This window comes from Gymnogyps californianus, chromosome 16, assembly GCF_018139145.2.
Source record: "Gymnogyps californianus isolate 813 chromosome 16, ASM1813914v2, whole genome shotgun sequence".
Taxonomy (NCBI): Eukaryota; Metazoa; Chordata; class Aves; order Accipitriformes; family Cathartidae; genus Gymnogyps; species Gymnogyps californianus.
In genome coordinates, this window is record NC_059486.1 from 4,493,473 (window position 1) to 4,516,958 (window position 23,486).

Here is a 23,486-nt window from a genome sequence, read left to right on the forward strand (position 1 = left end):
CGGGCGAGGCCGCCGGTCGGTGCCGCAGCCCCGTGCGGGGCTGGCCGCTGAGGAGCGGGGCCGGCGGGGGCGGGCCGAGCCCTTCCTGCTGCCCGGCCGGGGCTCGGTGCCGGAGTCGGGAGCGAGGAGAGGGCGGCCGGGGGCGGGCCGGCGCTCGGGGCGGCGGCCGAGGGCCGTGCGGGTGCCCGCGGCGCGGCGGGGGACTACAGCTCCCGGCGTGCTCCGCGGCGGCGAGGCCTACGAGTCCCGGCGTGCCCGCGGGTGCGCCCGGGAACGGCTCCATCCGGGTCCCGGCCACTGCTGTGGGCGACTCGTCGCCATTACGGGGCAGCGGCGGCCGAGCCGGGGCCGGGGCGGCGCCGAGGAGCCGGTGGGTGCCTGGGTGGTGCCGACCACTCAGGCGGCAGGCAGCGCCGGGCCCCGCGGGGCTCCGTGAGCAGCTCCCTCCCTCGTCGCCCGGAGCCCCGCAGGCCCGGCCCGGCCTCCCGCGGCCCTCCCCGGTTCGAGCGGAGCAGCGAGAAGATGTCGCCATGAAGGAGGCCGAGTCCGCGCTGCGCCGCCCCCGCCGGTCGCCCCCGCGGGCCATGAGCCTGGGCCCCCGCCGGCTCCGCCAGCGCCCGTCGTGCCCCCCTGCTCAGGGCCGCCGCTCGCCCGCCGGGGCGCCCGTTGATGCTGCAGAGCCCGCCCGGCGCGACCCCCGCCTCAGCCTCCGCCATGGACAAGAGCAGTCCCTGCGGCTCCGGTACGCCCGGCTCCTCGGCCGGCAGCAAAGCGCAGCAGCCGCGATCCGCCTCGGCCGGGCCCGCCGCGGGGGAGTCTAAGCCCAAAGGTGGTAAGAGCCGGGGCGGGGGCGGCGGGAGGAGCGGGCCCGGGCGGTGTGGGCGCGGGAGCGGGAGCGGGAGGGGGTTCTAGCCGCGAACCGGGAGTCCCGGGGGTTGCAGGCCGTTAGCTATGGCCCCTCGGCGGCCGCTGGGTCTCGCTGGTGGGTCTGAAGCGGTGGTAGCGCGGGAGGGAGGAACGGGGTAACCGTGAGCGAGTGAGCACCGTGAGGCTGCGGAGGCCGATGGCCTTGTGCCGGGGTTCGGTTTGTGGTGAAGCTGAACTTCTCCGTGTCGGATTGTTTGTCTCTCAGCTGGGTTTTAATGAGCTTCGTTTCAGGTTACTGCTTGTTTTTGCTTTCCTTTTTCCTTCCTCTTCCGGCTTTGTTCCCTGTTCGGTGAGCTGCGGTTCCTACTTTCTTCTTCCTTTAAGGATTAATGCTTTATCTTCATTAGCATTGGAGTAATCAGCTTCAGAGCCAAAGCTTTGGTTTTATAGTAAGAATATATGTTTGCCAGTGCTTATGAAGAGAAACCTTAACTTTATTCTGTACTCAAGTGTGCTTTTACATCTTGCTTAAGGAGGTCTTGTATCGATACACAGCATTCCCCTTACCGGCTGTATTTCAGTAACCTACTTTGGAGGAGTTCAGAGTTAGTTACATATTGTTTGCTCATCTGGCATTTAAACCAAAGTGTTATATCTGTCATTGCAAACAGCTAGTTTTGCTGACATAGCAGTTCATGAGGAGCCATTGTGGTTCCTGTCATCTATCTTTTCAAGGTAAGACCTGAGCCGCCTCCAGTTCTCTAAACCTGTTTGGGAGCAGAGTGTTCCTAGCAACCTTGCATTTTTTTCTGAAACCTAGAAATGGGACAGTAGTGATTAAAATTAGTGTTTTTAGTCCCGGAAGTACGTGTGAGAGTGTCAACAGGTTGCTACAACACCATCGCTGTACTAATTTCCTTCCTCCTCAGTGGTTTGTTTCAACTGTATTACTTCAAGTCTCTGAGAAAGCAACAATGTATTCCAGAGAGTTAACAAAATGAGTATCTTGAAGGTGTTGACTCCTTTTTGGACCTTCTCAATGCACTCAGATCCCAGGTAACCACGTATTACCTGCTCTTCAGCTGTATTAACTGGTCTTCCACAGGATAGACTGGAGTGAGTGACATGGGAGGTGGCTCACCCACAGCTCCCCAGGTTGTGGTGTAACTGTGCGATTATAGTGGAATTCTAACTTCAAGTTCAAACACACGAAAGTCTCTTTAGGAAGAACTTTTTAGGCAGTCATTTCTGGAATAACTCCTAACTGATTTGCAAAGTTTTTTGCATCAGCAATAGGATTCGATGTGAGGGTCTTACTATCCCTAGCTACTGTTGTTATTTTTCAGTCTCTTATTTCATTTTTTTTCCCTCTATTGAACGGACCAATGGAAGCAGGGGATATCACGTGCTAGGTATGCAACAAGAGTTCTAGAACCAGATCTTTGGCTTCTGGTGGAATAACAAAGTATATAAACGTCTCTGCGTGTATTGTGAGAGGCAGTGTGAAAGGCTAGCAGACACGAGGTTTTCCTGTTGTGGAGAGCTGGTTCCTGTCCCTGTCTCGCCAAGAGATACCTCATCACTACAGCTTCTTTTGTAGTGATGTGTGATGCTGTATGGAGGATTGTTCACAGAATATAAACATCCTTCAGTAAAGAGTTAAGATGGCCTGTCCTGTGGCTGTTATGCCTTCATGTAGAAGAAACAGTATCTGTAGTGAGGAAGGAAATAAAAGGCACGTCATTCCACCCCAAAATAAAAGTGTTAAGTAATTTTTGTGGAATGCCACCTTTTACAGGCTTGCAACAATGTTACTAGTAGCAGAAAAGTAGTGAGGAGAGAAATCCTGATGTACCATACTCTTCTACTCCAATACAATAGACTAACTTAAAAAAAAAACCAAACCTTTTTTGAAGACCTCTTTTTTAATAAACCAGAAGAAAATTCTGGCTTGACATAATTCCGCTTCTAAGATGCTTGTTTCTTAACTACAATGGAGGGCAAAGGGATATGGAATGAGTTGCGTCCTTTACAGTGCATTGAAGAGGCCTGGCAAAATTAGCATCTCTTTTGGTAGAAGTAGATGTATATTTGGGAATATCGTAACTGGAGGGTACTGAAAACTAAAATGAGAAGATTCCCTTGGTCAGATTAGGGCAAACAACCACAGGACAAACATACAGGATGCAGCTGTGTTAAGTTGTGGCTATGTTTTGGTAGCTGTTGCACGCAAGACACTGGCGTGTCACCATATGGGATTTTTTTCTTAAGTTCCTTATCATTCTATGTGTAGCTGATGTGGTCCACCCAATTTCTCTCCTGTTTCAGGAAAGGTGTAGGAGGTATTCTGAAAATCTTGTGTCTCCTTTGAAATGGAAAGTAGTCTTGATGGACCACAGACCCTCCCCAAAATGCTGACCTTTTGTTGCATAAGTGTCTTTTGCACTGATGGTCGCTGGATTTGAGTCTAGTCAAGCTCTTGCCATTTAGATGCTTTTCAGAGTTACCTGCTGTGATCAAGACCTGCGGAAGAAATGAAGAAGTGGATGTTCGTGAAACCTTGTGGTAGATTCTCCTTATTTCTCTTGCAGCACAGCTTGAAATGGGCTAAATAGGATACTGTAAGCTCTTGTACTTGTGGAAGCTGGATTCCAGCTATCTTTCAAACTTGGCCTTAGAAACTAAATTAAACTCGGAAGTTTCCGACAGAAAAGTTTCTTTGGGTTGTATTAGTGCACCAACAGGAGTCACATCCCATTAGGATGGAATAAAGTAGCAAAGAGAAAATAGGCTTGTTGGGTTTCTCTGCAGTCCTTGAGACCTGATGGACAACATTAGTTCTCGCAAACGTTCCTGGGCCTTATTATCATGGTGTAACCATGCTTAGTTGGGGTGCGTGACTGCTCAGTCACCTCTTGCTCACTGGGATGTTTGCCTTAGCAGCAGCAATAGCTTCAGTGTGTTTTTCATGAAATCACCCTGGGGCTTGGTGTGATCCACCACCCAAACCCCTTATGCAATATGGTTGGCTTCAACACGGCTCAGCTGAAAAGAAGAGGCAAACAAAGATGGAAGAAAACTGCAGTCCTCACCCCAGTAGCAAACCAGGACTGCAGCTCCAGGACCAAAGTGGTCACCTAGAGCTGCTTTTAGTCCTGTGAACTTGATCTCCTCTCTCTGGATCCTTGGAGATAGAGGTTCTCTAACAGAACGTGGCATCCAGCAGGAGAAACCACAGGTGTCAGGGCTTGCTCCAAAAGGCAAGAACAGCTTTGTTGCTAGTTTTACAAAATTATATAGACAGTATTTTTTGTACGTCTGTGTTCTCTTGGAGTGTGGATGGGTAGATATATTTATTATAGGTTAGATCTCGTGAGAACGGCAAAAGGACTAACTGAGGCCCTGAGTAAAGAGTAAGTACCTCACCAGCGCTATTCCTGTTACTCATTCCTAATTTGCCAAGAAAAGAAGGAAAAAAGAAACTCCCAGATCCAAACCTACACTACTTAAAACTGGGATCTAACAAGACAGGATGGCAGTGAGAATCTTCCACTTTTCTCCCTGCATGAGTGCAGATAGCCCTGTCCTGCCCCACTCTTCATGGGAATGCAACTCATTGCTTAGATTTGGGGTGGGGGAAAAGTGTTCCAGTTTACAAATGTATACTCCAAACTCTTGGTTGTCTGTTGATGGGTTTCATTACTACTCTGATGGACCAGAATCCTCATTAGGGTAATTATTCTGGGGGAGGAAACTTGCAACCGGTAAAATCAGGTTTGAAGCGTTGTTAGACTGTCATGTGAGGTCCTTCCTAAAAAAGGCACAGGTGGAGAGGACTTTCCTATAAAATGTGAGAGTCATTATAGTGACTCCCAAAGGTTCTAGGAGTTGGTTTGAAAGGACCTGTAGTATGACAGGAATGTGTGTAAACCAGCTGTTCGACAAATTTGATGGTGACTAACTTGATTAAAACTATTAAGTGGTAGGAAATTCTTCTGTCAGCTGCAGGTACAAGCAGTTCCTGGGCCTTGTAAAGACCCACTTTAGACTGAACTTCTCCTCTTGAGTTGTTTCTTTTCCCCAGTTGGTGATTGCAGAGAAACTGCAAAGTTGCTATGGACACAATAGGCATGTGCCTCTAGCGCGTTCACTGAAATTGCAGATTTAAGAGGGTGATTGAGCTCTAAAGCGACAAGCTCTGGTCCTGAACAACTCAAGTAGTTGTCCAAACCTCTTCAAAATAACTTAATTTTTAACCAGAGACTTAGTGGTGTTGATTATAGCCTCTTCCCTACAAACACTCTCAAAAAAGGTCTATCTAAATAATCATTCAGACAGACCTGGTCACACCCTCAGTTCGTGGCAGCTTCTAGTGTGTTTTTTTCCTGATAACGCTCAACCCATGTTTCTTTAGCCTGACGTGCATTACAGCACTGCAAGCTATGCAAGCATGTGTTTGAGTTACTCATCTGTGGTTCCAATGGAGTTGGTTTAATTCTGAATTAAAGGATCAGCCTTTTGAATAGCAGAGTAAATGACCAGTTCTGGTGACAAAGTTTGTCTGCAAAATAGCTCTGTCACATCATGTGAAAGTAATGATAGTGTCTTTTTACTTCTATAGCTGTAGTAGCAGGCAAGAAACAGCAGATCACCACAAACCTGTCAAGCCGCTTTTATTACTTATTCTTAAGTAGTCGCATCCTCAGCGATGTACAACACCACACGGACCTTTCAGTCCACTGCTCCCCTCTTTTTGGGGGTGCAGATGGGAGAGAAAACTAAAAGTAACTAAAAAAGTGAGATTTTGTGTGAATAAATCCCCTTCCAGCTGCTCTAAATGCTCAGGTGGATTGGAAGTAGTGCTGGGGAAAGGGAAAACTGGAGGCACTGGTAACGCAAACTACCCATATGAGTAACGCAATCCTGAATCACAGTGGCATGTTTGCCTGTCACATAAGAATTATATTAAGGGGTGGGCAGGACTATGAAGTGGGAAAAGGGAAACTAGTAGATTTTTATAAAGTGGATCTAGATACTGTATGAAGCATTACTGTTTCTGTAATGCTATCCAGAGTGCCTTTGGGCCTGGCTGGTGTGGGTAGACGTCTTGCTGGGCCTGTGGAGTTTTGCTTCCAAGCTTATCAACATAACTTTTCTACAAATAAAACTTAGGGCAGTTGGTGGAAATGCTAGGTTAAGTGACAGGTAAGCAGTTTGTTGTGTCCTTGGGGCAACTCTGATCTTGTGTTAATACTATGAATGTATTTCTAATAGTTTTAATTTTCTGTTCTAGCAGTCTAATGAAGCAGCTGTTTAGACACAGAAAACCCCTTTCAAGAGCCTGACTGATTTTTCTGCTCTTGTGAGCTTTGTTTCTGCATTTTGCTTTGTGCTTTCACCGCTGCGTCCTGTGTTAGGGTCAGTGGTGTGCTCAGCGTGCTTTTGGGCAAACAGTTCTTGTTGCATAGGTTGGTGGACTTAGTACTTAGATATTAGGTATGTGCCCTGGAAGGCCAAAGCATTGGGTTCGTGCTTCAAGATCAATAAGCGTTTATTGGCCTTGTGAAAGAGAAGAATTTTAGAACAGAATCAGATCTGTTGGGGTCTTTTAAGCATAGAGGGCAGAACTGAGTGAAAACAGGCAATGGGGTCTTGCAAAGTGGGAAACCTCAGACAAATGCAGGCAACAGTATATTTATATAAGGGAACAATATATGATAAGTTGTGTGTTTTCAGAAAATGGAATGAAAAAATGAACTAGTTGTTGTCAATTTTTGTAATGGGGCATCAAGATGTGGTGTTGGTGTTTATCACTTAACGTACCAGGCAACATGCTAAAGTCTGGTGACGGCAGTTCCAAATCCGGATAAAAAAAATTCAGCCATTCTAATAAAAGTTAAAGCACAGCAAATAACATCCTTCTTGTATACTCTTTGACCAGTTCTTTGGGCAGTGATAGGAATGAAGCAGTTTGGGTTGCTGGGGGGATTTGATGTCCTGATAAACACTAGCCTTTTAATCAGGGCCCAAGGCAGTGGCTGAGGTGAACACGTTGCTGTCTCTGAGGCGAAGCTGGCTGAGATGCGGTACGTGTGGACAACTCTGAGGCTGCTGATCTGATTCTTGGTTTTTTTTCTTTCAGATGGAAAGAATGCGAGTGGATCCAAACAGCGTTATAATCGTAAAAGAGAAACTTCATATTCAAAAAATGAGAACTTTTCCAGTCAGTCCCGTCGCTCCAATTCACAGAAAAGCAAAGCTTTTAACAAGATGCCCCCTCAAAGGGGAGGTAGCGGCGGAAGTGGCAAACTTTTTAGCTCTTGTAATGGTGGAAGACGAGATGAGGTGAGAATTGTAATGCCATGCCTCCAAGGCCTTCTTTCTTGGGACAAGAGGATCACTGACCTGCCTAGATAGGTCTTCTGTATTCAGCTCCTGGGCTGGGAAGGGAAAGAGCGATAAGAGGTGCTAACATCGTTGAGATGCCAGAGTGAGCGTGAGCAGAACAACATTGCAACAACAGAAGAGGAGTGCTCTCTACTCTGAGAGACTTGCACTAAAAAATACCATCTGAGGAATGGGTACCTAGACAGGTCATGTACCTATCTCATGAAACAGAGGTCCTTCATGAAAGTATCTAGTGATACAATTTCTAGCTTTTAAGTCTGAGGTGATTGTGTCTAACCACTTCAGTGTACAAATTTGCGTGTGATAGTGGTATTGGGAAAGTAATTGTATTAGCCTTGGTGACATCAAGATGGAGTAAAACCAGACTGAGGCTTTTATGCTGATATGGGTCTAAATACTGTAGATTATTGGTGGGTTTTCATTGATACAGACTCTCATTTTTCAGTTTTAGTGGATGAGCAATGCTGCTCACCTAAATTGCTGACTGTCAAAACTCACCTGCTGTCTCTGTTGACTTCTCATTCTTTGCTTCATTATACCAAAACAAGTGCAACCTGTGCAAATAGTAATCAGAGTTGTACTACTGGCTGTCTAAAAGAATGTCAGGATTCAAATTACTTTCTTCTGTTATTAACCTTGACTACTAGGTTTTGCCAGCTTTTACTTGTCCTTATGTGGGTTGTTTTTATGCTCTCCTCCTTTTGATCACTGTGGGGTAAGACCACTCAGTTCTAACTTTCAGGTTCTCATGCACTTCTAACGCTGCACTACTTGATTTGCAGAACTGGAGTAGGAGAAGGTGAGTGAGTGGATGCCGTGTATTCTGTACGTAATTACTGATGGGGCCTGGGTATCAACTTGTACTGATGCTTTTGCAGTAAATTCTAGCAAGTTCTAACAAATGCTGTTGTCTCTTAGGTAGCAGAGGCTCAGCGGGCAGAGTTCAGCCCTGCCCAATTCTCTGGTCCCAAGAAGATTAATCTGAACCACTTACTGAACTTCACTTTTGAACCCCGTGGCCAAGCAGGCCATTTTGATGGGAATGGACATGGCAACTGGGGGAAAAGGAACAAGTGGGGACATAAGCCTTTCAACAAGGAGCTCTTCCTACAGGCCAAGTGAGTGGAAGACCAGCAGGGCTCTTAGACTTCTGCAGAGACACTGAGTTGTAAGGGATGATCAGCCAGGGAATTGTGTTTGACCTTGACTACTTGTGTTGACTTTTCTAGGGTGCAGTTACCTCTCTGTAGTATTTTTAGTGGTAATGACTATACTTGAAAGGGATAAAAATATATCAAGTTGTCATCTTTACCTATTTACAAGGTATCTGATGGAGTGAGTCCTTTATATACAAACCAATTAGTCTTCTGCTCTAATTTTCCAGCATTGCTTGTGGAATATGACACTCCATTTGGGAAGACCTATGTAGCTCCCTTACAGAAGACCATCGTTTTTTTCCAAAAAGTAATATGTTGAGATGGTAGGGGTAGCAGTTGCTGGATCAAAGCTAATCTGAATTTGTAAGTCCCAGAAGTAATTACTCATATGGGTCTTAGTTCTTAAACTGCTGATTATTTCACAGGCCCCTAGGTATGTAGTACAACCCAAATGATGATCAGTATAGTAATCCAGCAGCAGAATTGCTTTTGACTGGAAATAATGGTCGCTTTCACCGGAATTTGAAGCATGTTCAGGACTTCCTGTATCTGATCATGTTAAAGATAATAAAAACTATTTTTACTGCTGATGCTTCTGATTTTTCCCTATTGTTTTGTGGCTTATTGTAGTGAAGTCTATTTGCAGGAACCCCAGTAGTTCTAGTTTTTGTGAGCATATTTTTTCCACTTGTGGGTTCCCTGTTTTTTAATAGATCCCCGATGGAGCTGACTGTTTCTTACATGTTTCTGGAAAACCACTGCCTGGCTCATTCTGTAGTTAGTATGTGATATTGTGTCTAACTGAAATTCGACACACCTGTATTCTGGAAATATAGTTGTGAATTGAACTCTTTTGAGTTTTGTTGGTAGAAGTTACTGACTGCGTCCAGCAGTTTTCTGCTGGACAAAGAAGAAGCTCAGAGAATCCTATAGGGTAGTTCTCAAAGAATTTTTAGAAACAACTGAGTGGATCATCTGTCTCTTTGCCTTTCCCCAGCTGCCAGTTTGTTGTCTCTGAAGAACAGGACTACACAGTCCACTTTGCTGATCCAGATACGTTGGTCAACTGGGACTTTGTGGAGCAAGTGGTCAGTTGTGATGGGCTGGATTTTTTTTTTTCTTCTTCTTCTTCTTATTAAGAAGCTCAACCTGTCTTTAACTGCCTCTCTATCTCTGTGATGTTACGTAAAACTCAGCTGTTTTTGAGTTGAGTCCTCTTCTGTCACTCCCACAATACTGGGAAAGATCTGTCATGGAATATATTATGAAATACTTTCATGACAGGAAAAGAGAAGTGCTAAAATCTATTAGGAAAATTAGCAGCTTCTTCTTGCTTTCGCAGATGGGAGCTCATCAAAAATAGTATCTGACATTCTGTAGACAGAGTCCTTGTGATCAAGATATTAACAGAAAACTTGGGCATGAGTCCATGGAAGAGGACTAGAGTGTAGAATTTTGGAGAATTATTCTGTGCATATGTGGCCCATCTTGCCTAGCAACAAAATGGAAAATCTCTTGAGAACTGTGGTCAGAACTTTGGGTTGCCTCAAGTAGAAACTTATTATCTGCCAAGACTAGTCTTGGTGTATGGTGTAGCTGGAGAAGAGGTAGGCTTACTGTTACCTGATGCTACGAGAGAGCTGAAAAATCTAGGTGCTTGCTTGGCAGTTACGTCTCTGCAACATACAGATGCTAACAAAGTGTCTGACTAAACTAGCATGTTTATGGAAATAGGTAAGTTCAGTCTCTCAGTTAAACAGGACTGCACAAGTCTGCTTGTGTAAGTGAGGTGACAGAGCTCATTTGCTGTCTTCTCAGTGTCTGAATTCGGATGATGAAGATGCTGCTGACTCTTAGAGATGATGAATACATGAGGGGAAACATGAGAAGAGTCACTTTTTTAATGTCACTAGAGTAGAAATACCAGATGGGTGGCCTTGAAGGTTATTCCACGTGCAGTCTGAAGGTGTTACTTAGTTCAGTGTACTTAATTACTTGGTAAATAAGCAGAGCCTAAAGAGCTGGAAGATTAATATGTTAGAGTAGATCTTACAGGTGGCTTATTCTGTAGCACAGGAACTGATTTCCAAGTCTAAAACTTGTACTATTCTTCTCATGTGCCATTTCAGCGAATTTGTAGCCATGAAGTGCCCTCCTGCCCAATATGTCTGTACCCACCAACCGCAGCAAAGATCACCCGCTGTGGGCATATCTTTTGTTGGGCATGTATCCTTCACTATCTCTCCTTGAGTGAAAAGACCTGGAGTAAATGTCCTATTTGTTATAGCTCTGTTCACAAGAAGGATCTCAAGAGGTAAGACTTGATATTTATTAAATTATGTATCTTTTTGAAATGTTATTTTTACCATACTAACCTCTGCCTTACATTGCAGTGTTGTTGCTATGGAAACACGTCAATATGCAATTGGTGATACCATTACGATGCAACTTATGAGAAGAGAGAAAGGTGTTCTGATAGCACTGCCCAAATCTCAGTGGATGAATGTGGTGCAGCCTGTTTACATCAGAGGTGAGTGTATCTGAGTCCTGGTGATTAGCGTCCTGCTCCTAACTGTGACTAGGACTTGTGTAGAGAGGATTTACCATGGCAATGCCATGTTGTCACCTCAAAATAGACCAGACTACAGAACATGGGTCTTAGCAGCTGAAAACCTTAATGACCACATCTTACTAATAAGCTTTCTACCCACACTTTATTTTTTGTAAGGCTTTAACTTGTGTGCTGTTTCCCTTCAAGTTACTGCACTGCAGACTCCTGCCTTCTCAATCATTAGCTTGATCTGTGTTTTCTGTCATACAGTCATTGGTGTGACTCTTGCTGCTTTTGTTGGCTCTTCAGTGTCCTTAACTTTTTTCTGTCCCTCCTGGCTCCTCATTGTACAGCTTAGCAAAAATAACTGTCTCTGTGTCTAAACTATTTCAAGGATGTAATCTTCAACAAGGTTTTCATCTTCTTTGCTTATCAGCTAAGATCTGTGAATGATATGGGAAAATAATCAAAATTACTGCAAACCTATTCCAAACATCTGTTGCCTGACTTCTTCAGTTTTCTTCAGTCAAGTAATGTGACTAACACATCATCATCTTATCTGTTAGTATCACGAAAATTTTGTGACTAAAGAAATAATTTTACTTAACATTACTGTTTTGTAGGCTGTGTTGGCTCACTTCGTTTTGCAGTCACATTTGTGAAAGGCTGCGTGCATTTAAGCTCTCTGTAAAAAGTCAAGTCTCCTAACGCATGATGTGTATCCAGCAGGCAGGGTCTGTGCTTATATCTTTCTCAATATTTGAAAGTAAAGGACTTTTAAATCCTTTCATAAAACAAACAAAAGGACAAATATGAGATTTGAGAACATTCTAAACCCAGGAAATTCAGCATTAACTTGCTGTTCTGTAGACAAGGTTGGACCCTTGGGGAGCAGTGAATATATGGACTGTACTAGTATGTGATACTGTGATTGCTGTAAACTTTATAGTTAAGATAAACTCTCTAGTAACAAAGACAACTACCTTTTGCTAAACTTGCAATTCTTTAGTTTACTGTTTCTGCTGTGCTTCTTGTAAAAAAAAAACTCATAGTAATGTTTTGTACGGATTTTGAATACATACGGGTTTCTGAACTAGTTTGAGCCAAAACAGAGGTCACTTTTGCAGAACTTTCCAGTTGCAGAATTTTTGAGTATATAGAGAAGAGGAAGAAGCTTCAGACTGCGTTGTGTCAGGAAGTTTTGACCATCCAAGGCTTGTCAAAGGCGATGCTTCCACAGCAAAGAAGTTTGGACTTGATTTGTTTTGGTTTTTTGGGGGTTTTTTTTTTTGATGTGTAGCAACTGAGTGGTGAAGTGGCAGGTTGAAAGTGGCAGATAAACTGCTGTGTGGGGGAGATGTGTATAGCAGAAGCAGCTATATGGCACCAGCTTGTGTCATCAACGATATAATGGTAATATGCGGAGTCTGTATCAAACTCTTGCTAAGTATTGTCCGCTCTGGGGTGGATTAGCTCACAAAATTGAGCAGTAACAAAACTTCGGAAGAAACAGCAGTTCGAACTGGTGCCTCTAAATGCGGATATTAATGATTTGGTGCTCCTTCTGTTCAGATGACCAGCACAGTCAGTATTCAAAGCTGCTTCTGGCATCCAGGGAGCAGGTCTTGCAGCTGGTGATTCTGGAGGAGAAAGCGGCATTACTAAAACAGTATGAGGAAGAAAAACACACCCCAGAGGCTTGCTTTATTGAGGCAGCTATCCAGGAACTGAAGGTGAGAACCTCTTTGGAGGCTTTTAGTAACTATTTTTAACAGTATACTGAGTGCTGAGCATCTGTGTTCAGCTGCATAAGTGGTTGTGTGTGATTATTCTGGTCTCTGTGATGTACCTACTAGCAAGGTGGTGATGTTTGCTGCTAGAATAGCATTATAGATCTTGGAGGAGACTATAGCCTTTGGACCCCAGGTATCTGGCATGACGTTCAAGATAACAGAACAGAATGCTTTTTACTGAATGGTATTCCTTCCATAAATGTAAAAGAGTTCTGCTTTCAAAAGAAGATGTGTTTCCCTTTCAGGTCCAACAATTTCTGGGAAATAAGTTTCTTAACTTTTATCGGGCAGACATGAGCAAACCTGTAGAATATTCCTTTTCAAAGCCTTATGCGTCCTACAATGGGTGTACTTTCCAGTAACAAGAAGGAGAGGACGTCTCTTCAAGGGTCACTCTGTCACAGATGAATTATAGATCTATAAAGACCTGAAGTATAGGACAAGGCTAAAAATAACTATGGTGATAGTCTCCTGGCTTAAATAGGAAACTGAAACTTGTTCTCTTTGGATGACGTGTAGGAACGAGAAACAGCACTCTCTGCTGACCAGGATAAAAACAATGGCATTGCTGGAATCAGTGCAGCTGTGGAAGAATTGGTCCTAGAAAGCTCCAAGGCTGTGGAGCCTGCAGTTTCCCAGGAGAAAAAGGTGGGTGACAACTCTGCTCTGGCAGATCTTGTTAGTACTTAATTCTGCCACTTTACACTGCAGTGTATGGCGAACTGGTGCCAAAGATTTTTGCAGAGATGATAATCTTTTGGAGGAGGTGATGTACTAACTGTATGTTCTCCGCTGTGATAGTGTGGTGTGGAATATCTCTCTGCATTTGATGAGGAGCTTGTGGAGCCGTGCTCTGATCTGGCAAGTTCCTTTTCACCTCCTGTGGAAGCAGAAGAGGCAGTGCTGAATGAAGAGGAAGTACCTGAGGTGGACACCGTAGGGCAACCTGATATGAACACTACAGAAGAACCAAATCCAGCTGAAACAAGCTACCAAGAATCTAAAGATACAATTAGCAGTGGACATCTTAGCAACTCTCCTTTTTACTATTTCTATCAAGGTCAGTGCCATGAAATCCTGGAACCATGGGGGCAGAGATGCCTCCTTTGGGATCCTTCTTGAGTTTGTCACTTCATTAGATGCAGCTAGCCCCTGTGAAATAAAACTCCCACAGAAACTCAGAAAGGAGCTTTAATTTTATTACTGGAGAATGTACTGAGGTGGGGAGAAGGGTATTGAAAATTAACAGGAAAAGAACAAGTGATGATATCTTATCTTATAGCGGAGGATGGACAGTGTATGTATCTTCACCCTGTGAATGTTCGATGTCTTGTTCGTGAATATGGCAGCTTGGAGAAGAGTCCAGAGAAGATAACTGCAGCTGTAGTGGAGATAACTGGCTACTCAATGACAGAGGTAGTTATTTTATCTTCTTATTAATTAAGGGCCCTTGTTTTAGCAGATTGATCATTGTGGCTGACAGGTGAGACTTGTTTCTTTTCAGTAATAAGAAATAATAACTATGAATGGGTAGGCATGCTAATCTGTGAAGGGCATCTGTGTAAGGTGCAGTACCTTAAGTTGCTTTTGATAAGTAGGCTGCAGTTTAGCTTTTTTTTTTCCTAGAAGGTAGGAAGTTCTAGGAGTAAGAGAATTGCAAGCTTAAGATTGGTTTGTTGTTAAAGCTGTCTTAAAAAAAGTAAATTCTTTTCTCATATAAGACAGTAGTTTGAACTCAACAGATTATCATCTTTCTCATCCTGAAGAAGTGTTCTGCCTCTGTCTTGAACAAACAGTTGTTTCTGAGAATCAAGGATAGAGGTGGGATGTTAGGAAAATAAAGAGGATGGAAAGAAACTTCAGTGCTTGAGATAGAGGGAGTGAAAGTGCTTAAGGCACTGAAGTTCTGGAAAAGGGGATGGGTCTTGAATTCCTTTACCTCAGATAAAGATAACTTCAAGAATTGGCATGTGTAGTAACAACTATACATAATTCTTAATTCATCTTTAAGAAAGGATGTGCTCAAGTAAGAATGGATGCAGAGGTAGTAGGGAATTGTCTTCAAGTTTTCCAGCTCTGCAAGGAAAAATACAAACTTTGGCTTGTTTCAGTCTAGCAAAGTGGTGGTCGTTGCTCCAGATAATTTAAGTGTAAAGGGCAGACTTGGTCCAGTGCAAAAATAAATGCATCGGAAGACTGGTATTGTAGAATTTTATTCCAGTTATGTGAGTGAGAAGGGAGGAATAACAAGAAAATCAGTAACCGAGCTGGAGTAACTGCATCCAAATCTGATTATGATATAGTTGGTGGAGATCTTGGAGCATTTGATTCTGACCCAGGGCATCCTTCACGTGTTTGTAGTTTATAAAGTGATTATTGTGTCACTGCTGCTATTTTTTTCCATTTGATTTGATGAACGGTGGGCGTTCTATCTCCATAAGCTATTCATCACTATGGTAGCCTCTAGACCTTGTTGTGATGATATATCTGCTCTTTTTTAATCAGGATATAAGACAGCGTCATCGCTACCTCTGTCACTTGCCCCTCACCTGTGAGTTCAGCATTTGTGAACTGGCTCTGAAGCCACCCATCCTCTCTAAGGAGACTTTAGAGTTGTTTTCAGGTTGGTACTGCCTTTCTAGTAGGCTCTGTCATGTATCCGTGAGTGTGAAGGGGAAGTCGTTCTTATCCCTTAATGGCAGAAAAAAGAACATACATAGCTTTACTTGTCTTGCACCAACTGTGTGACGACTACTAGACAGAACAACCCCAATTCACTGTTTTACAGACAACAATTATACAAAGAATAAAAAAGCTTGACTGCTTGGAAGAGCATATGTTGTTTGTAAGCATATTTTGTTACTAATGTGTTATAACTGAATACGTTGTTCTCAAAGCTGGAGAAAACATTGCGAAAGTATTGGTGTGGGTTTTTTGATATCCAGTGCTGTGCATTGCTCCTAGATGACCTTGAAAAGAGGAAACGTCTACGGCAGAAGAAAGCTCGTGATGAACGACGACGTGAACGCAGAATTGAGATAGAAGAAAACAAGAAACAGGGCAAATGTAAGTCATAATTGAGCATAACTGGTGGCTTTCCAGTCATCTTTAGTTGCTCAGCTGATTTCTTGAGCTATAGGATGAACTCTAAGGCCTTTATTTTGTAGTGTGTACTTAGAACAAGATTACAGGGTATTAGAAACATCTGTAGAGTGAAAAATATAAGCTGTTTTAGTCAGGATGTTAAATGATGTTATGCAGTTGCTGCATACTTGCACATTATGGGAGAGACAGAGGGCATTGAAGGGCGCAGCTGTCTCCATGGTGTATATAGCTCTCAGGATTCTTAGTTTCTGTTTTTGTAGTAATCATGATATAGAGTGAAAAGTGAAGAAGGAAAAAAATGCCTAGGAACTGCTTCCATCCAGCAGCAGGGCTTGTACTGGTCTCTAAAATAGAGGGTGGAAAGAAAATTGAGTTGGCACCTCCTAGACTCCTGAAACAACTTGCATATTGACAGTCCTCCCCCACATTGTGTAGTGCTTTAATTTAAAACCTCTTTCTAGATCCAGAGGTCCATATTGCTTTAGAGAATCTGCAGCAGTTCCCTGCTTTTACCTCTTGCCCCGGAGAAACTACCAGCATTGATCATCAGAGCTTCTGTCTGTCTCCTCTTGGCAGAAGCCCTGTGTTTCAGACAGGTGAGCATCTGGAAAAACACATCACATCTAGCTCTTGATCATTCTTTTGGGATCTACTGCCCAGGTCATCACACTAAACTTTCCTAATACCGATCAAAGACTGCTTCTTTCCTAGATTGCCTATAAGATCATACACAAAAGGCTGACATGGCTAAGAAACATTCTGGTCCTTTGTCTGCTTTTTACTGCCTCTACTTCAGTGACAATATGAGATCTGCACTACAGTTACCCCATCTTTTAAATCTTTGCTGAGGCAGAAGAAAAGAAAGGAAAAAAGTTTCCCAAAAAGGGAAGAAAAGTGTGTATGCCAGGAAAACACTACTGGCATTTTTTTCTTTCTACCCTCTCCATCTTCCCCACCACGTTATACTAAAATAAAACATAGTTGATGAGCACTCAGGTTGTTGTCCAGTGATGCTTTACCAAATGTTTTATCTTGCAGTTCATAAAAAATATTAAATAGAAACTATTCTTAAATGTTTTTCTCCAAAAAAAAAAAAAACCCACCACCCAAACCCGAACAAAAAAACCCCCCCAAACCAAAACACACAAACCCACACGACACCCCAAAATAAGCAAACAAACCCCAAAACAAAAAAAAACAAACAAACTTAAATCTCCCTTAAATAAAAAGATTGAGGAAATTTGAGAGGTCCCACTGTGTGACTAATGGATGGAACTGATGAGAAAAAAATGGTTAATTACGTAAGATAATAAAACTTTATTTCTGTTTCATCCTGATAAGCAGCATAATGAGTGCCTTTGCCAAATGCAACTGGCTTTAATTATCTGCTGCTTTCTCTGTAGAGTCTATTCCAACTCCACTGTCACCTGCTGCCAGCCAGGTCAGCCCGTTGCTCTGTGGGAGTTTAGAAGAAGAGTCTCCCTTCCCTTCCTTTGCCCAGGTAAGCCACATAGCAGAGTGAATCTTGTCAGAATTACTTATGTCTTAGTTGGGGATTAGTCTGAGAACACAATTGCTTCCCCCACAAAAACAATGTGGGATAAATCGTATGGAGACAACACAGGGTTTGAGTGCTTGAAGGGTTCCTAGATTTTCTTGCCACTTAGGGGATATGCAGGATTGTTCTAGTACATGGGATTTAATCCTGTCTTACAACTTTTTTGATAGATGTTGAGAGTTGGAAAGGCAAAACCAGAAACGTGGCCCAAACCTGCTCCAAAGACAAAAGGTAAGAAAATTTGCTGTTAATACTTCACGTTCTTTCCCATGCATCTAAATCTAAGAAATCTTGTAACTTCACAAGCAACCTCTGGAGTGTGGAGGGACATTTGCATTGCGAAAGTTGTATACAGCCTTCTGCCTCTCAAGGCCCTTTCCTTCTTTCAGATGAGAACACTCTGTCACTCCCTGTGCCAGTCGATAGTGATGGAGAAAGCGACAGCTCTGACCGCATACCTGTGCCCAGCTTCCAGAATTCTTTCAGCCAAGCTATTGAGGCAGCCCTCCTGAAACTGGACAAACCGTCCACAGCTGATCATTTATCAGGTAAAAGGCGGGGGGGAAGGCACGAAAATTTCTGAAGTGAAAAAATTGAGTATTTCCCCTTCTTCCTCTGGGAGAAGTGAGAGCAGCAGTTTTGGGGACCAAAAATTGGCCGCAGAACAGTTCTGAAAATTGTCAGGTTGTGGTTTCTGAACAGCCTGACTAGGGCTTCTGTTAGCTTAAAGCAGCTCTCTTAAGTGGGAGCTGAGAAGATCTCCAACTAGCAAAGAATCCTGTTAGGACAAAGATGGCTTTTGACAATCATGTTTGCCATGTCTCTACTGGAACTTAATTTAAGCTTTATCTCAAGGAAGTTCAGGTTATGCACTTTTAAACTAAAAATACCTGAGCTGCTAAACTACCACTTAAGTTTGATCAAAATGTCAAGGTAACTGCTAGCTGAAATTTCAAATTAGGGAGTCTGAAACAAATTGAGATGAACTTAAACCTCCAAGCCTGGTGCTGGCTGATAAAACTCATTCATAATGCTCGTTCTGATGTTTAGCTTTGGCTTCTGTTTGGAGACTGCACTGAATGATGGAGAGAGTTGGATGGGAGGGCCTGGGAGTTTCAGTGAAATTGAGTATCAGCTCCAGTTGTAGTGTTTTGTGGACATGGATGAAAGCAATACTTGTCTGAAAGGCAAACTGCTGCACGCTTGCAGTCCTAGGGTCTGCTGTTGCAACAGCAACTTTAGAATCAGTTAGGCATGCTTGTAGGTGTCGTTTAGGTGTGATGGAGTCTCCCTTAGTTCGTCTGCAATAATTTTTTTGTTAAAATTAAACTACCTGGTGCTCAGTGAGTTGATAGGAAGTGTCACAGACCTGTAGAAGTCATTTAGGCTAGGGAAGACCATTTATCATTTCTGTGTGATGTTCCTGTTCCATGAGAAGAATGACAGTATCATTTTAATTCTTCACAGAGGAAAAGGGAGGCAAGAAAAGAAAGAAACAGAAGCAGAAGCTATTGTTCAGCACCTCTGTTGTTCACACAAAGTGATTCTGCTATTCAAGAGAAGTTTCCTCTCCTGGTTTTCTTTTCATTTTGCTTTGTTTTGCTGCTATAGTTTAAGTATTTAAATTTGAACAGACTAAACTTTGTGTTTCCAGGGCTTCTAGGGGGTTCAGGAGGAAACCATGACAGTATATGTTGAAGTAACATCTTTTGATTCCAACTGCTTAATCAGTTTATACTGAAACAAAGTTTTGAAAGAAACAACCCAGAGACAAATCAGCCAAGGCTTCTAGTCTGTGCCAAGTTGGTTCTTTTGGCCTAATAAGCAGTATGAAAGTCTTTACAGCTGTGTGGCACTGCCAGAATACTGCAATATTACGTAAGTGAAGAGGCAGAGAGCCTTTATTTCCCTAGAAGTATTCATGGGCAGAAGTCCATCTGACAGACAGTAGTGCTGTTTCAGTAAAGCTGTCAAACTGCTCTCTTGAGAAACTGGCTTCCGCTGCACTGGAAATGGGCAAAAGAGCTTCCTGGCTTTAGAGTGTTAGCTGCTATATTTGTTCTTTTTCTAAAGAGCAAGCATTCCTCCTGTTCTCCTGGCTTGGAAAGATTTAAAGCTGAGGTGAGTGTAAAGCAGAACTTGGCTACTTGGTTTTGAAGTGACTCTTGATGAATTTGTGTATTTCAAAATGCGTACTGGCACTAGTGGTAGAAGGAACCTCCTGGCTTCTCTCAGTTGTTCAACTCTGTTTTAATGTGGGTGAGTGAGGCTGCTAATTTTTTTTTTTTCCCAACCATGGCCTACACATTCTTTGTAACCTGACCATCTAGAATAAACACTCCACCCTAGGGCTCTCGGTAACTACCTGAATGATGCTTTGACACTGGCTGCTCTTGAATTGGAAGAACAGCTGATAGCTGGAGTCTGTAGATAACATTTATCCCCCAGCAAGAAACTGGGGTCTCTTGTACTGGGATAAGGGCCTGTATCCACTTGGTTCTGGGATGTAAGTTGATCTGCACTAAGCACCTCAGGCTATAAACATGCCTCTTCTGGACCCCTCCCCACTCTTTCTTTGGGTGGTCACCTTCTGCACTGCTTGTGGTTTGATTTGAGATAATGAGTTAAGTGGTGTGGATTTTGTTGAATAAAATGAACTATAGGTGTAATGTACCAGTCAAGGCCAACAGTTGCAATAAATCATATGCACATGCACTTACAGTACTGCACACTTCCTGAGCTATAACTGAACTGTCATACCAACGTGGAGCACAATACCACTTAGTTGCACAGATTCAAATCTTACCTTCCTACTGACAGAATTCATGCCAGGGAGCTGGCACTACCTTACAGTGCAAGACTGACAGGTGTCTTCTGTTATCTTCAGCCCCACGTGCACCAGTGGTCTGCCTGCACTTGCACAGGCTTTAAAAAGTTGATGTGCTCTCTCCCTTTGACACTGTGACTGATCTGAGCAAGGAAGGTGTGTTTGAGGCTCCTGGAGTCAGGTATTCTAACGCCACTGGTAAAGTCATTGGTTGTGTCCCTATTTAAAAAGTTTGTCAATACATTGGTGCTTGATTTCAAAGCAGTAGGCTCCACATTGTACCAGTGCTTCCTCGAGGCACTTAAGCGTGTGCACATGGGAAGCTACTACCAAAGAGTATACTTCACAAAACTCTGTATGTGGCTGTAAACCAGAAAGAAGGGGAAGAGGGAGGGGGTAAAGAATACTTCAACTGCTACAGGAGGATAGCGGAAGCACCTGCAAAATGTTCTTTGAAAGCAGCTTGACTTCATGCTTGGTCACAATTAGCTACACTTGATGGAAAGGCAGTACAGCTTGTCAAGAGAGTGCAAAGAACCTAAGACAAGATGCCTCAAAGTGGTAACACATCTTGCTGTTAATGCTTTACATGCACATTGGAAAACTATTGCTGAGGGCAGAGAAAGCAACTAAGAAAGAAAGATTCAAGGATGCAGTTAACTGTGTTCATGGTACTATTGTTTCCTACTTGTAATAGTCATTTTAAGCCATGGAACAGGAGTAACTACTTAGTGTCTAACCAGTATCTGTTGCGTTTTATTATCTCTACATGTTTATAGTCAACTTTTCTTTGCATTGGGAAGAGGGACAGAATAGCTGGAGCTAGCGTAACTCACCTCCACATCTCACAGGCACTAAAACAAGGGAAGTGATGTGGGCAAGGAAGACTGTCCCTTCTGCAGGGGCAGTCTCCACAGGACAGCATCTTCAAGTTGTTTTCCCATGGGTTCAAGAGGGAATACCAGCAACGCTACTTTCCTGTAACTGATTGGTGTAAACTTAATAAATATCTAAGCAGTACTTGTACCTATGAGTTTTATAATGGGTTGGATGGAGTTGAGCCTTACAGCTCTACCTTGCATTCCCTGTAATCTCTGCTCCTGTGTACACAACTGGTGCTTTTGTGACTCAAAACAATGGATATGGATAACAGGTGCACTTGAAGATAAGGTAAAAAACAGTAACATGTTAATGCTTTTTCTGTACTGAAGGAGAATAACTACATTCCTTGTCCTGTCTAACTGCCTAAAGCTCACTTCTACCTCAGCATGAAGATCACTGAGCTGCTACGCTCCTTAGGAGTATAAGTGGTTTTGACTCCTGGAGTGAAACAGGCAAGTAACCTACTTAAGTAAAACCATTTTTTTTTTTTTTTTTTAAACTTTATTTAAGAACACTCGGAATGGGGGAATGAAGTGTTAAGTATGAACAGATGCTTCTTCTGTCCCCTGCTCTGCTTAACACTGAAGATAACTGGTAACATCTTGATTACACAAATACAGGACAGAAGTGAACCGTGACAAGTAACGTTCAGTCTGTCTCTGTGCCATCATCATCCTCCTCATCTCCGCTTTGAGACTGCTCTTCTGTAAGGGAACAGCTCAACAAGGACTTCTGTATACACCGTCTTTCCTCTGCAATAAAGAGAGCAACAGAGGGTCATTACTTGATCTCTTCACATGCGCAGGAATATCCTCAACTTCTAAAGAAAGGAACATTTCTCAGCTCAAGAATTCAGAAGTAGCCCAGCATATCCTACAAAACCCCCAGGAACTGAGGCCGCATTTTAGGAAAGGGGCTGGAGGAACTCACCTTCATTTGTACAGTTTTGCAACAACATCAGCAGCTGTCTTCTATTATACTGAATCAGAAATTTCTGACATGTTCTTATAGTACCTGTAGGAGTCACAAGAACAATATGTAACAATCTACAAAATCAAGTGTTTCAGAGCTGCTAGTATATTTTCTGAAGATCACTGTATCAAGTGACAAATGCCCCAGGCAACAACTTTCTTAATGCAAGTGCTAAGAAGTGGCTGTAGGCTTCGTTTCCACACTGTTGAGGTTAAGTGGTGGAAGAATAATTTCTAACATGTAGTGCCCATTATTTGCCCGAAGTGGTTAATTTTCAGGACATGGATGATACTGGACTTTTAAAAATATATTTTCAAAGAAAATAATGTAATATAGTATTTGCTGCTCTGGTTTTGTGTTAAATGTAATGATTCAAGCAGAATTAATGAGGGTTTCAACAAAGAACTGCTGGTGCCTATTTCTTATTTAGATCTTCTAGGAGCTGCTATGTTAGTGACACATAAGATGTGTCTATCGCACCCACAGCAGTTAAGATGGGGTTCTTCCATTTTAGCAGCGCTGGAAGGTACGATTAAGCTCTGTGGCCTCCCCCCAGGCACCAGAGACTCCGCACCCAGCACCGGGGCAGCGTAGGCAGCGGCTGACCTCCGACGTGCAAGGTGTTGAGGAAGCAGGGGTACCGCTGGTTCCGGCTCTCCAGCTGCCTCACGAAGGGGAGCGCCGAGCAGAGCAGCCTGTAGGAGTCCTTGCGGCACCGCAGGAGCACGGTCCCGGTGTAGGCGTTCAGGTACTTCACTGCGGGGGCACACACGCACCGGTGAGCCCGGACCCCGCGCCCCGGCCCTTCCCGGAGGAGCCCCCTCACCCCCCCCGAGGGCCCGGGGAGGCGGGGGCAGCGCGTCCCGCCGGCACCTGTGAAGGAGATGGAGCAGCAGGCCAGGCCGTAGTCTCCGTGCACTCGCCCGATGGCGTCCCTGACGGCGAGGCCCACCGCGCGGTCCTCAATGCACTGCCGGCACCGCGGGTCCTCCGAGACCACCTCGCACAGCACGTACCTGCGGGATGGCGCGGCGTCAGCGGCGCGGGATGGACATGGACCCGGACCCGGACCCGGACCCGGACCCGGCCCAGGCAGCGCCTGCTCCTGCCTCACCTGTTCTTGAAGCGAACCATGGCGGCGCCGGCGCCCGATCCGCACGGCCGTTGCGCCTAGCCAATAGGCGAGGGGCCTCCGCGCACTGCAGCCAATCGTCGTCGTGCAGGGGCGGGGACAGAGGGAGGACTTCCCGGCCCCACCCGCCAGCGTGGTCCCACCTTCACCAGGCGGCTGCTGAGTACGCGCATGCGCGCTGCTGCCTTTCCCCTCCGTGAGCCGCCGGCGGGTCTGTCGGGGCGGCCCGCGCGG

The 23,486-nt window shown here is 44.1% G+C and overlaps 2 protein-coding genes across 3 annotated transcripts; one reads left to right on the forward strand and one right to left on the reverse strand.

Moving 5' to 3' along the window:
* Nucleotides 1–472: 472 nt before the first annotated feature.
* Nucleotides 473–21,286, forward strand: RNF10 (ring finger protein 10). 2 transcript variants are annotated; one of them, XM_050906385.1, is made up of 17 exons: nt 473–832; nt 7,010–7,212; nt 8,194–8,393; nt 9,430–9,520; nt 10,562–10,746; nt 10,826–10,962; nt 12,556–12,716; nt 13,296–13,424; nt 13,578–13,836; nt 14,059–14,192; nt 15,282–15,399; nt 15,741–15,842; nt 16,343–16,477; nt 17,285–17,382; nt 17,610–17,670; nt 17,829–17,987; nt 18,907–21,286. In XM_050906385.1, the coding sequence occupies exons 1-17, from the start codon at nt 670–672 to the stop codon at nt 18,981–18,983; spliced, it is 2,412 nt and encodes an 803-aa protein (XP_050762342.1). In that variant the 5' UTR covers nt 473–669; the 3' UTR covers nt 18,984–21,286. The 2 variants fall into 2 exon arrangements, with proteins under 2 accessions (XP_050762342.1, XP_050762343.1); XM_050906386.1 differs by having other exon boundaries at nt 473–829.
* A 359-nt stretch (nt 21,287–21,645) lies between these two features.
* On the reverse strand, nt 21,646–23,254 carry POP5 (POP5 homolog, ribonuclease P/MRP subunit). The gene is made up of 5 exons (XM_050906387.1): nt 23,235–23,254; nt 22,994–23,136; nt 22,727–22,876; nt 22,079–22,162; nt 21,646–21,900 (listed from the first exon to the last, which is right to left on the reverse strand). Exons 1-5 carry the CDS (start codon nt 23,252–23,254, stop codon nt 21,797–21,799), a joined length of 501 nt encoding a protein of 166 aa, XP_050762344.1. The 3' UTR covers nt 21,646–21,796.
* Nucleotides 23,255–23,486: the final 232 nt, after the last annotated feature.